Here is a 14,367-nt window from a genome sequence, read left to right on the forward strand (position 1 = left end):
TCTGTATTCTAAAATTTAATCTGTCAATTTATATTTTAGTTCTACTTAATTTAATTCGATATGTACAGATTTAAATTGCGACTGTTGTGCTTTTTGGTCATTTTTGTAAGTATGTTGTCTGACTTGTCTCAGACCACCTTTGCCTAAATCTGTGTGTGAAATGTCAAACATTCAAACTATATCTTTTAATTTTTCTAATTGGTTCATGGCATTTTATTATCCGATCACCTTTGCTTAGCAGATAACCTTTATCCACATAATAATTCGATTTAATATTATCATGATCCACGCCATTTGCTGGTAGGAACGGATCTAGGTTTTTCAGATTAATTTTTTTTTGCAAATCATGTTCAAACTCATTAACTAATTAAATACTAGATAAAATATAATGCTTTAACTTATAAATTTTAATTCTTTGATTTATAATTTCTAATAATCTAACTTACATTTCTAATTATCAATCATAATTTTAAAAAAATATTTTAATTTGACCAATAAATTTACCTTGAACTAAAAATCGAAATTCTGGAGAGAGGCAAAAGAAAATTCAGGGGGGAGAACCGACTCCCTGGTTCAAGGTGAGTCCTCTCATATTTACTGGACTACAAATGAATTTTAAAGCAATAAAAAAAAATTATGACGCTCGAGAATTGGCCAATTAATTTGATTATTTTGATGAAGATGTTCGCCTGCTAGATGTTCTCGGAATAATCGAGAGGGCACAGTCCGATAAAGAATTTAAAAAAAAAAAAAAATCTCAACAATTAAGAAAGAACAGAAACAAAGGTGCATTTTTTAAAGCTCTACTAATAAAATATGATATTACAAAATAGATAAATATAATTAACACAGATAACAGAACTGTGGTCAACACCATCAGGTTAATACGATACTCAGGCACAAACATATATTTACAGCATGTCATAAAAATGGCATCACAAATTGGTCATCAATTGATGTACCTTTTAATGCACGCATCTCCCTAGACTTTTATCGTTTCACTGCAAGAACTGTGAATAAAAAATTAGTGTAAAGAAAGTAAAAACGAAGACTGATATTTTATGACTAACCGAAAAAAAAAATTGTTGCATAACGTGGATAATAACTCATATAGTTGGAACTTAATATTTTTCACTGCATCTGCAAAAGATAACTCAATATTTGTTCAATGTCACCTGTTCTTAAATGCACAAAGAATAACCCAGCCAAAACTTTTAGTAGACTCCTCGAATTATTCTTTCTTGACAAAATTACCCCTCCCAAACCCTAGCACAGGAATATTTTTTCATCATAAATTATAAATTTAAGAACTTCCATTGACTCCCACTCAGTGCCAATGGCAAAGTGATCAATTTTTGTTACTAACTCAATATTTGTAGTCTTTGCAAAAACTACAAATCACCAATTCTTTTGCAAATATAGACTTATGATTTTGAATATTTTTTGCATTAATCCGACCAGAAGCGTACCTTACAAACAACAATTGCCACTCAATCATTTCTGTTTAGTGGGCACAGTTCTTGTTACAGTCGAAACGCCATCAACAAATTTAGTCCGAAATATCACATTAGCATTGTTAAACATTCCCTCTTTAAGAGAAACAACAATAAACTGCACAAGAAAACCAGCTTTTTTAAGAAGTGGCCTATTTCAGATAGAGGTAAAAAAGGAGAGGAAAAAGGCAAAACCTGAGAATGCGGGAAATGTGCTTTGATCATTCGGCCTATATTTTGTGTATGGCTTAAATCCAACGCCGCATCAACCTATAACAAAGAAAGTAAATCAAAAATCACTGTAAATGGGTCTAGTTCAGGTTACGTTTGGTAAATTTTAATTGTAAATAAGTATAACTGAGTAAGGCAGGATGAAGTCAATGGACCAGTTAATATCCAAATTGCATATTCTCTAGCAGGAAATTCAACCTTTTATATATTATAAAGAACTAACAACCGAAAAATTAGGTCAGGTACTCGGGTTCAGTAGACTTTTGAAGAAAATAACCGAAAGCAAAAGTCCCCTGTTGAAATTAACCAACCCTAGACTAGAGTGATGGTAAAGTTATCCCTATGTATCAACAATGTAGCCCCTAAGTCCCTGATTATTACGAACTATTCTCAGTTTCAACCAATATAGATATTCTCATCGAAAGTAAAAACCCATATAAATTAAGGTTGTGGGTACAATTTACATGAAAAAAACCACAAATTAGAATTACCTCATCAAGAATATAGAGAGGGGCGGGCTTGAAGAGAAGTAGTGCAAGGATGAGAGAGAGAGCGAGGAGAGATCTTTGCCCGCCACTCAGTTCAGAGAGTGACTGCTTCCAGACACTTCCAAATGCAATACGTACCTCAAGGCCATCTAGAAAGGTGCCTCCTTCTGGGGGTTCCAGTTTTGCCATCGTGCCGGGCAACAGGGTGCTAAATATGGACCCAAAATCCCTATATGGCAAGTCAAAAGAGCACATCGGATAAAATGATCAGAAAAATTCTAAGGTAAAAGAAATGAATGGTTAGAAGGAAGTGCAACTAAAAATTCACTTAATTTGAAATACTAATTGAATGGACAAACAAAAGTGTTTTGATAGAACACAGGGCACTGTTGGCATACAAAATAAAGTCAGAAATCAAGCCCTAAATTTTAAACAAACTCTAGTCATGCTAAAATCTTAAGAGGAAAAAAAGGGGCAAAGAAATATTGCGTTATGAACTCACTCATTCACTTTGACCCATGTAACTTTCAATGTTTTCTTCTTCTCTTCATCTAGCTGTTCAATCACCTTATTGATTTTTGACTTGTCATTCTGCAAAAAAAAAAAAAAATACTTAATCAATGAATTTCACAAAATTGTTATAATTTTACAATCTTTAGTCAATTAGACATTTCGCTCACCTCGATAATGCTCTTCTTGGAGATCAAGTCGTTATATTCATCTTCAGCCTTTTCAAACATCGCCATAACTTTCTTGTTCACCCTTTTCTCCAGGCTATCAGAAAAGAAGTTGCTCTTGTCAGCAGTTAACTTTTTCTTTTAAAGAATTCAGCAATTCATTAGTTTCAAGATGCAATTCTTTTGGGTGCGTTTGGATGAGGCAAAGAATAGTGCTAACCCGGGTTAGCTACTATTCCGAAGTCCGAACTACTATTTTATGTTTGGATGTATTTGGGTTAGCAAAACAAGAGACTATTCTTTGTTTGTCTTTTGTGGGTAAGCATGCTATTCTACTAACTCAACTAAAAGTTGAGTTAGCTCACTATTCTCACTAACCCAAGTCTTCATCCAAACACACCCAAATTTAGAAGTCAGCAATGCATTATTTTCTTTTCTTTTTCTTGCGTGAGGCTATGGTACTATGCATAGTGCGGGGCTGATCCGTACTCCATACTGTGGATCAAAATCTTTATTCTCAAAATCCAAACAATCGATCTGAACCTTTAAACATGATCCGTATATGAAAATGTACTTGTAGATCAAATTTCTTTTACTACATTTCAGATAGGTAGAAAATCACTTGATCTAAAGATTCTAGACCATAAAAAAATACTGCTTTCTACCTATTTTAAAAAATATTTAGGAAATTATAAAAAATATAAAATTTAGTCTGCAAGTAAATTTCCACATGAGAATCATGTTGAACGGCTCAGATCGACTCTTTGGACTTTGAAAATAAAATATTGATCCATGGTACGGACCATAGCCTCACTCCATTTCCTGTTTTCTCATTTTATTTTTACTTCAAGAGCAAAAAGTTACTTGGACTGTTCTGCTTGGAGCCTATCAAATTCTTCCCTTGCTTCGCGAGGTTCGCGGGATGAAAAATCATAATCAGTGCCGCTCTTTCCAAATAAATGTTTCTCCGCCGCAATCCAACTGTACTTTTCAAGCATCTTGTCTACCTTAGAAGAGCAATCCTTTTGTTCTGTTTCCATCCTCTTGACCTGTAAAGTGCAAAGGAGATTTCATATGTACCAGCCAAAGTTGCCCTAGAACTTAAAGAGTCCGGATCCTCTGAAAGTAACTCAAATTTGGAGTTTAGATCCAGGCCGTCTGATCAGAATCCGGACAATCCAGCCCAACATGGAATGCATGGGGCCCCTTTAATATCCGTGCCAAAGCAGATTGGATGGTTCGGATCCAAACTCAAAATTTAGTTACCTTAGGTGATATGAATTCTAGAACTTGAGCATGAAAGACAAAGCAGGTTTTATCATTTTGGCAAATTAGCCGAAGTTATTATAGATGAGTTGCATAATTAGCACAGATTTTATTTTTCTTACACAGTTAAATTATGAAAATACAACAAACTCGATGATGAAAACTCATCAGTCTGTTCGATTTTATTTTACTGATGTGTTGTTCCTGAGGGGCTGTTCTACAACTTTTTAGAAAAACATGGGTTGTTTTGCATATTTTTTGTACTGACAACAAACTGTTTGGCAAAATCAGTGCTCAAACAATGTGATTGCTCAAGATATTAAATGATGAGTTAGGCTAGGGTGCTATGGATAGCAGAGTGGCCTCTATGCTACGGCTCAATATTCGAGTTTTCAAAATCCAAACGGTCGATCCGAACCGTTCATCTTATTCTCCATATTAATATCTGCTTGGAGACCAAATTTTACATTTTTCTGAATTTTTTTACTATTTATTAAGTATTTTACAAAATTGTTGATCCAACGTGGCTGCACAAAACAGTAAAACCGTTGGATTAGCGATTTTCAAAGTGGCTTAATAAATAGTAAAAAAATTCAGAAAATTATAAAATTTGGTCTCCAAGCAGATATTAATATGGAGAATAAGATGAACGGTTCGGATCGACCGTTTGGATTTTGAAAACTCGAATATTGAGCCGTAGCATAGAGGCCACTATGCTATCCATAGCACCCCAGCCTAACTCTTAAATGATATACCCCCTCAATTGCCAAAGATTACAATATTTCTCTTATTTTATATTATTTTGCAAACAGCCCTAACTTTTTTGAGAAACTAGCAGTCTACTTCAATTGTGAGTTGGATATTATGCAAACAACCCCAACATTCTGTTTATTTTAAGTTACAGCTAGTAAAAACCAAAAGGAGCCATTGTATTTATTTAATTAAAGCGTTATTCACAGAGGAAGAGTTTTTTTTTTACACTATTCTAATATTAAATGGATCTTTTTGCAAATTTCCCTACTTAAGAAAGTACCTCATTTTCCAGCCTCTTTCTGGCCACATTGTTATCACTAAGCTCTTGTTGAAGCTTCTGTTGCTCTTTGTTCATAAGAGTTAGTTGTGAATCACACTCTTGTAGCTTTTTACGGCCCACGACTAACTTCTCTTTGGCCGCTTCAAATTGTTCGTTTATTGAATTCAACTGCACAAGATAGACAATAGAATCTTAAAAAGCCTCTCACCAAATTCTATATGAGCATTGACAGTAATTACTATTTGGTAATTTGACAAAATCGGACCCCAAAATTTCCTTTATTGAATTAAAATAGTCGATCTGAACAGTTCAACATGATCTCCAAAAGAAAATATACTCACAGACTAAATTTTATATTTTGTAAATTTTTTTTGCTAGGTCTAACATCATTACTTTTGAATGGTCTAGAATTTTTGGATCAAGTGATTTTCTACCAATCTAAAAAATATTAAAAAAATTGTAAAAAAAATATAAAATTTGATATACAAGTACAATTTCATCTGGAGATTCTGTTGAATGGTTTAGGTCTACTGTTTGAACTTTGAAAAAAGAGATATGAACCCATAGTGTGGGCCGATCTGTGCTGTGCAAAGTAACATAGCCTCACTCTAAGAACTTTCAATAATTCATCTAGCTCTCCCTTATATACATAATGAAAGTGAAGGAGATGAGTTGAAAATTGACGCCGAATAAATAGAACTGCTCCAATTCTTCAAATACCTTGCTTTTATGTACTTCGAGTGTTTCAGAAAGAGATTTAATCTGAGAATTTGAAACGACTAGCTGCTCTTCTAATGTGGAAAGCTCACTGACCACTGCATCTTTCTCCATTATCAGCTTCTCTATTTGACTCTCATGCTCCTGACAACCATGTAAAAACCTGGTAAGTGAATGCTCACTGACACAAACTTAGGGTATACAAACATATGGACTTGCACATCCTCACTTGGTCAGTAATTAATATTTGTAATATATCCAATCATTTTTAGGGGGGATGCTGAAGCACACTTGATATTTCATGAGGGGGGACTGAGCTATATAAAAAACTTAAGAAATTTTCAATATATATAATTTAAAAAAATCATAAGGGTGGCTAAGCACCCTTTGGGTTGTATTAAGATCTGCCCCTGGTGTAAACAAGTACAGCTAACATTAAAACCCCCAATTCTATAACACAGGGGAAATAAGAAAAAAAAATACGAACCTTCAGTTTTTTCAAAGCTAACTGCATCTGGGTTTTGATAGATTTGATACTTTTGTCGAGATCCTTGAGCCTGGTTTCTCGCTGGCTACCATGATCTTTGATGGATTTCTCCAACTTCTTGATAGAGGCGTTACAGTTCTCGTAATGCACTTGTTTTTCTTTCTTCTCTTGTTTTGCAGCTTCGAGGTCTTGCTCCAGTTTCTTCACGAGCTCTCCTAGCTGCATTTCATAACAAGCGCCGAGAAAAATAAATACATATACAAGGGCATGCTGGGTTTCGACAATCCGCTTGTGATTGATATCGGGTCTAGGGTCAGGATCGGTTTAAAAGGAAATATATTTTGACCCCAATTGCTTGCATAGCGTCTTACACCTGATTAATTGGGGTTCGGATTCAAGTCCAGGTGGGATCCAAATTTGGGTTCCAACCCTCAAGTGTAAAATGGTTATCAACATGGATCTTTCTCGACTTATAATTTTTTTATTTACTTTCTTTTTTATTTCAGATTATTAAGAGAGCAAAAAATCACCGATATCAAAATGAAGGAGAAATTACCTTGTGATGCTCGTTTTGTTCAACTCTACTCTTAAACAAGTCTAAGTCATAAGACTTCAGCTCAAACTGCCTTTTCAGGCGATTGTAATTATCCTGATACGGTAAAAGTGCTCTGATCTGAAAAAACAAAAAGGAAAAGAAGATTTTGTAATTCAAAATTTCCAGTATACTGACTAATAAAACTCTTATTTCATTCTTCAAAAAAGGAGCCAATTCTAAATATGCCATCATGTACACGATTTTCATTGTGGTTCGTATAACTTTGAGCATCCTTTGTCATGTACTCATGTCTCTAGACATTCAAATCCATACCATCCATTAAAGTTTGAAAAAAATTGTAGCCAATACCGAAGATGTGGGATGTGCTGTATCGTGGGATAAAAATGTCTCATTTCACATCAGTCCTGACTACGATTTTTTGATATATTTTAAGAGAAAAATTTAACCCAAAATGGCGCAAGTTGAAATGCATAGGACCAGGATAATTAGCAAGTGATAATTCAGGAACCAAAATGATATTAATTCAATCATACTTTGGTCATGTTTGGTTGTAGAGTAAACCCCTTACTCCACACTTGAGCCGCCAAACGAAGAGTAAAATAGGAATAAGATGGAGTAAGAGGTGAGTTACTTTGGAGGAGGTTACTCCACCTCAAATTACTCCACACATACTCCGCTTGTAGGGTCCACTGTTCGTTTCCAACATCTTACTTCTCCAGGCAGATTAATTTAAGCCATGACTTAAATACCAAACGAGGTGTAAAATATGAGTAAGATGAAGTAGCAATTTAATCCTCATTAACTTTACTCCACAACCAAACATGACCTGACTACTCGTGTAATATACTAATTTAAATTAATCCGTCAAAGTAAAACAACCTCAGCTTCTATTTGAGCAAGTCTGGTCTCGTTATTAGCAAGTTCTTTTTCGGCTGTAGCTAAAGCACCGAGTTGCTGCAGGAGTTCTCCACCACCCCTACATAATTAACAAGTCCTTATAACATCAAAATTCTCTGTACCTAAAAATCAACAGTAAAGAAACTGTCTGTACCATTATCTTACAACACAAGATCCTGTTGTCTTTTATGGCTAGTTATGTTTGTTCATTTTATTGTTTCTCTCTTTTTTTTAGTTTAATTCTTAGAAAGAAAGGTTATATTTGCTTTATTTATTTTTACCTGCGACTACCACCAGTTAAAAGGCCACTGGGCTGAAAAATATCACCTTCAAGAGTAACACTAGTGACACCAACCTCACGATTGAATGCAACCTGAGAGAGAGAGAGAGAAGCAATTAAAATACATTGCTTCGATAAAATATATTGGTAGACCAATCTGCATAAGTTGGTCAGGCAGGATTTAAACTTTGTATTATCAAAAGCTTGACCGAGATAAAAACCTGATCTGACGTACAATAATCCCACTGTATTTGAACAGTAGAGAAATATGTACCTTGTTCATTATACCAAATATGCAAATAAAATGAAGAGAGAAAAAACAAATAAAGTAATTACAGAATGAATTCTCAAAAGTGCAGAATAGTAAAAAGCCAAAGAAAAAAAGAAAAGAGAACAAAATGAGAGATTGTTACCTCCTTTGCCACATCAGTACTCCAGCAAACAAATGAAGAACCAAATGTATAAGCCATTGCATTCTGTAAGAGAAAAAAATAAACAACTATCACATAAAAATTGGAGAAAAAGCTAATGAAAATCATGAGATGTGTTAATTTGTAAAAGAATATTTTAGAAATTGTTGTGATTAAAAAGGACAGTACCTTTACTTCATCATCAAAAAGAACCAAATCAAAAGCAAGCTTTACATTTTCCTGACCAACCTAGAAGCACACATAGTCAACGACAAAGGAAAGATGTTTAGAAAAGTGAGACAAAAATATAAAATCAATGAAGGGAAATTAGCAGATCTACTTATTACATGCTGACTAGCCACAAAAACAATCAGTTTCACTGCAATTAATAATCTGACCATATGTATATTAACTAATTAGAAAAAAAAATCCAACGAGTAAGGTTCAAAACCTTTCAAAATATCAGGCATTAAAGTCATTGTAAGCATCTAATGATTTAGTTTCAAATGCAAAAACACAGGAAGAGTTTTTTTTTTTTTTTGCTAGAAGAATAAGAGCCTAAAAAATTACCCACAAAACAGAACTTTATCTAGCATTATGTGTTTTTTAATATAATGGGCCTTACTCAAGATTATAAAAGGCAGCCAAATTTAAAATGATTTTTATAATATATTATTTTGGCAGTATTCTTTCTGTACCAATTATCAAATCTCATTAAGCTATAACAAGACAAAGCCAGAGAGTCAGCTAAGTATGAAAACCAAAAAAAAGTTCATTGGGAGGTTCAGGTACAATTATAAAGAATTGGGCTACAGTGTTATACGTATATAGTGTCATCATGTTCTATGCACTTTTTGACCGTCGGATGGGCTTTGAGATCTGTGCAAAGAAATTTGCTGTATGGAGAAACAAGACAGAAAAATTAAAACCAGACAGCTCTGCGTTAGCAGATTTTCTTTGCACGAATCTCAAAGCCCATCCGACAGTCAACAAGTGCACAGCACATGATGACACTATATATAATTAGTAGAAAATTGAGAAGAAAAAAGTAAAATACTAGGTAAAAAAAGTGAAGTGCAGAAATTGTACCAGTTGAGCAGCTTTTTGCTGAATTCTCTGAGGAACCAAGTTTGTCTGAATTTTGTTCAACGGTATAATAGTTACCCTTCTTCTCAACTCGCCGTTTTGGAGAAGCATTTTTCCAGTATTTTCTGAGTCTACGACAATATTATATAGTTTTCCCCCAGCTGCCACCTGCAAAAAGAAATTAAAATTAATCTTTTAGAGCATCAACATTAGTAAAATTAAGAAATTAAAACAGCTGTCAAGCACAAAATAGAAATTAAGTTAATTTTAATTCCTAAACCTCTACACTTGTGCAGATAACTTTTAATTTCTTTTAGTGACCACGTCAGCAATTATTACTATGGAAGAGGGAACAAGAGGCAATAGAAATAGAAAGTAATTTCTTTAAAAGAAATTCTAAATTAGAAATTACGCTACATCTCAAAAATTAGAATAGGAAGTGCCACTATACTTCAGACAAAAAAGAAATCCCAGATGCTATAAGCTGGTGCATGTCCTGCTGGATGATGGGATCATTTGCTGTTCAACTAGCTAAAGATCTGACCATGATTTTATTTTAATTTGAAGTTAAATAAATCATATTAGACCTAACAGGGCCAAGTATTTTCATTCAAACTGACAGAAAATGAAGAGACGAAAATAAAGACAGAGACATGCATAATTAGGATCCAATTAGGCAAGCTGTTTTTTACATATATATCTATCTAGTCCTGGTCTGAACTGCTCAGGGTCAGGCCAGACCATTTTTCGTAATAAAAAGTAGCAACCAGACCCTAACATGTAATTTAAGCAAAAAAAATTAAGATAAAAGCGGATGTGTGTGTTGGGAGGAGAATGGGGGGTGGGGGGTGTTTAAGACCTCCAGAGCAGTGGCTGTGGAGCTATCTTTTACTTGAATAAGCTTTGCGAGAACACCCTTTACTTTGGATCGATCAAAATTTTTAACTGGGTCACGGTAGGAGAAATGCACATTTGCCAGTTGCCCGGAGAGAACCCGCACTTTATCTTTTAGCTCCTGAACTGTGGCTGACAAAGCTGATCGTTCCTACAGTTAAGATTGCAACACCAACAGTTCTTTGTGTCAAGTTATAGAATAAGAAAAGGAAATGTAAGCTGAATCAAATACCACATAACTATAGCAGTACTAGTACCAAATACTATCAACCAAAAATGTTCAGGGCTGATGTTATGGAGATCAACAATGAAAAACCAAAACAAAAATAAGTCATATATATATCAGAGCAGTTTTGACTACAAAAACATAAAGCAAACAACATAATACTAAATGAGAGAAAACATCAGCCACTGCAATAAAAGTAACTTTACCAATAAAAATTATGTTATGGTAAAAAATCATAAATGGCAAGATAACAAACCTTCTGTTTAGCTTCCATATCACCCTCTTTGTACTCAGTTGAATCCATAGATGCCTTAATGGCCTCTAATTCTTTATTCCTTGCATCAAATTCTTTCTGCGCAACAGTAGCTTCATCTTGCTTTGAGGCCCATTGGGTTCTCTTAGCTTTCAACTCACTCTCAGAATGGTGAATTTTTGCTTCTAGTTGCTCTAATTGCGACTTGGCCTCACCAGCTGCAGCTTTTGCATCCCTCAGTTGGTCTTCTAGACATTTTTCTTCGTTCCCGCTGCTTTTACCTGCTAGAACTCCCTAAAATAGAAGAGATTTTAATCTCACTAGTCATAACTGAGTTTCAAAATCCAAGTTTGTAAATTACATAATATTTGGTGGTGTTTGGTTTAGGCCTAAGTTGGTTATTTCAACTTAGGCCGGCCTAAGCTATTCGTGTTTAGTTGAGGTTTAGTGTTATGTCATGGCTTAAGCTATTAAAAAATAATATCAACTAAAGAGGAGGGGGGGCGAATCGGATAGTAACAGACAGTGGGACCGCAGGGGGACTAACTCTTAAGCCACCTGGATAGGTGGTTTAAATTTGGAGCCCTCATTTTAGAGTTATGCCAACTTAGGCCAGCCTAGTTAATCCGCATTTAGTGGAATAACTGAGGTCTAAACCACTTATTCCATGATCTAAGCCTCAACCAAACACCACTATAAATATCAGTTGTTCTCAAATGCAAACTTTGCCTAATCCTAGCAATATTTTGTGGCAATTTGTTTTGACATGTAACCTGATAGTCTTTCTCATGCTCTTCAAGCGTTTTTGTAAGATTCTCTACTTTTTCTTTCAGATCGGCAGCTCCGTTTTCCGAATTCGTAACAGCAGCTTCCCTCTCCAGTATTGATCTCTTGGTTTCTTCAATACTCTTCTCAATCTGCAAAGCACATGATGACAAAAAAATTTAATTTATTATAATCACAGTGGAAAACACAAATAATGCAATTGAGAAGAACTCAGTACTACGCAATTTAGACTCAATTGACTCTTTGTTTTGCAATTACATCTCAGTTATCTCAATTTAACACAATTTGGCACATGCCTACCCTCAATTTATCCATATACAAACAAAAGAAGAGAAAGCAACAGAAAAATAGAGTACCAGGCAAACAAAAAAAGAGAAATAGAACAACAAAAAAGGTACTGAAACCAAACATATTTTTAATTATTATTCATAAAATACCTTCTTCGCAGCAGCTTTCTCATTATCAAGCGACTCCTGTTGGTTAGCCATCACTGATTTCTCCTTCACAAGATGCTTCTCAAGTTCATCAAATTTTTTTGATAACTCCTTCAACTCTCCACCTGTAGTCGCCTCCTTCTCTGCAGTCTTCTCAGAAATGGACTTCTCCATTTCCTTTATCCCCTCATTCAACTTCTCCATGCTCACATCCAACTCCTCAATCTTATCGTTGATTTTTTTCACCTCATCTGATGACCTATCTCTCACTTTCTCGGCCTGAATATATTCAAATGCGACACAAAACCGCTTCAACCGATCAAGCTCTTGATTCCCATTGGCCCACTGCACATATTGCGTCTTCTCCTTTCTAAGTTTTTCCAATGCCGGCAGGATCTCTTCATCTAAGAGCTTGTTGATCTCTTCGACCTTGTTTTGTTTTTTTTCGAGGGTTTTTAGCGCTGATATCTTCTTCATCTCGTACATTCTTGTACCGGCAGCTTCTTCAAGCATAGAGAGAATCTCCGGCGGTTTCATGTTTAGCACCTTTGTAATGCGCCCTTGCATTATAAGGAAATGTGGATTGTTTACATTGAGTTGCACTGAGTGAAAGAGGGTCTGCACTCGGGAGGGCTGTGCCGGGTGGCCATTTATTTTATATGTGCTTCTTGGTCCTACCACAAGCTGACAAGAGAATAAATAATAACTGTTTTAGATTCAGTGCAAAATAATAACTGTTTTGTTTACTCAAAACTTCAATAGACTCTCGCTAGATTCAAATATAACAAGGATAAATGACATGCAAGTAAAAGTTCAAATTATAAATTCATTCATATATTGAATAGGTCGCAATGATGCTTGGTTTTTTTTCCCAAGTACTGGTATTACATAAATTGGTAGAATTACAACAAATGTAACACAGTGCAGGATGCGCTCAGATTTTCAATCATCCTCGCCAAAGACATTAATTACATGGGAGGCCCCAGACTGATGTAATTGACATAGAGATCCATATTCAATTCATGCAATTTTATATCAAATGGTACTACATTCTTTGCCAAAGTTCGTAAAATACAGTAGTTGCTTTAGAGATTGTGAAATATCCTCCTAAATTCAACAGTTGCTCCTAATGTGCCAACTTCCCAAAATAGAAATTGCAAATGTAGCCAAGTTTGCAATCAATTAGAAGAATCTTAACAAAGGTATAACATTTTTAGAATATAAACTACAATAATACCACTATCAAGAACTAACAATAAACAACATAAAACACCTCTAAATTGAAAATTCTGTATTAAAATGTTAAACATACAAATTACCTGTCTGGTGACGGTAATCTCGGAGCAATCCTCGTACCCGATTGGGCTTCGCGTCCGATCCGAGTTGTCAAACACAATAGAGACAGTGGCACGGGTTATACCCGCTTGTCCCTGCTTGTACACCAGCTCCTGAAGACTCCCGACGCGAACATTGCTGAGGTTGGTAATGCCTAGAACGAAACAGATCGAGTCCAGGATGTTGGATTTACCCGACCCATTAAGACCCGTTATAGCGTTGAAAAACGGGTCAAAGCCCGAAACCACTGTGCGGGTTGCATATGACTTGAAACCCTCCAGACATATCTCCTTGATGTACATCGTACCCTCCTTGGATTCCTCGGAGGAGAAGAAAGGGATGGCGAGAAGTGAGAGGTACTCGGGACAAAACCCTAGTTTTGAAAAAGAAGCGCTTGTTTGGTTTGGAATGGGCGGGAAATGGGAGGTCTTCAGGAAGGAATCAGGTCGATCGATCGGTTTGGTTCGGTCCAAGCTAAATAACCGGATAAGTTCGAACCGGACCGTTCAGCAAACAGTCCAGCCTGGCTAGCCGAAAAATGAAATTGATCCAATAAACCGAACTAAATAAACTGAAAACCAGATTTTTTTTTTCCGTCTATTTAATTAAACCGATACCACGTCAGATCTTTAACTTAGGACGAAATTTAAAATTTGAGTTCACAGAATTTCCGATTTGTACATAAAAAAAAATTGAAATGAAAATAATGGATAAAACATGTAAGAATAAATAATTACTCGCAACCACCGTTGTGATAGCACAATTGGAAGTGGTACAATCCTTCATTTAGAAGGGCAAAGGATCGAATTATGCGATTG

The 14,367-nt window shown here is 35.3% G+C and overlaps 1 protein-coding gene across 2 annotated transcripts; it reads right to left on the reverse strand.

The window, feature by feature from the left end:
• Positions 1-822: 822 nt before the first annotated feature.
• Positions 823-13,944, reverse strand: LOC144568057 (structural maintenance of chromosomes protein 2-1-like). 2 transcript variants are annotated; one of them, XM_078318288.1, is made up of 21 exons: positions 13,534-13,944; positions 12,218-12,898; positions 11,768-11,911; positions 10,998-11,288; positions 10,481-10,666; positions 9,625-9,789; positions 8,725-8,784; positions 8,539-8,601; positions 8,127-8,218; positions 7,828-7,924; positions 6,949-7,065; positions 6,393-6,611; positions 5,909-6,049; positions 5,189-5,356; positions 3,754-3,938; positions 2,893-2,986; positions 2,715-2,803; positions 2,216-2,441; positions 1,689-1,763; positions 1,470-1,611; positions 823-1,010 (listed from the first exon to the last, which is right to left on the reverse strand). In XM_078318288.1, the coding sequence occupies exons 1-20, from the start codon at positions 13,849-13,851 to the stop codon at positions 1,495-1,497; spliced, it is 3,528 nt and encodes a 1,175-aa protein (XP_078174414.1). In that variant the 5' UTR covers positions 13,852-13,944; the 3' UTR covers positions 823-1,010; positions 1,470-1,494. The 2 variants fall into 2 exon arrangements, with proteins under 2 accessions (XP_078174414.1, XP_078174415.1); XM_078318289.1 differs by having other exon boundaries at positions 12,218-12,774; positions 13,534-13,644.
• Positions 13,945-14,367: the final 423 nt, after the last annotated feature.

Source organism: Carex rostrata, chromosome 17 (genome assembly GCF_964058835.1).
Source record: "Carex rostrata chromosome 17, lpCarRost1.2, whole genome shotgun sequence".
Classification (NCBI taxonomy): Eukaryota; Viridiplantae; Streptophyta; class Magnoliopsida; order Poales; family Cyperaceae; genus Carex; species Carex rostrata.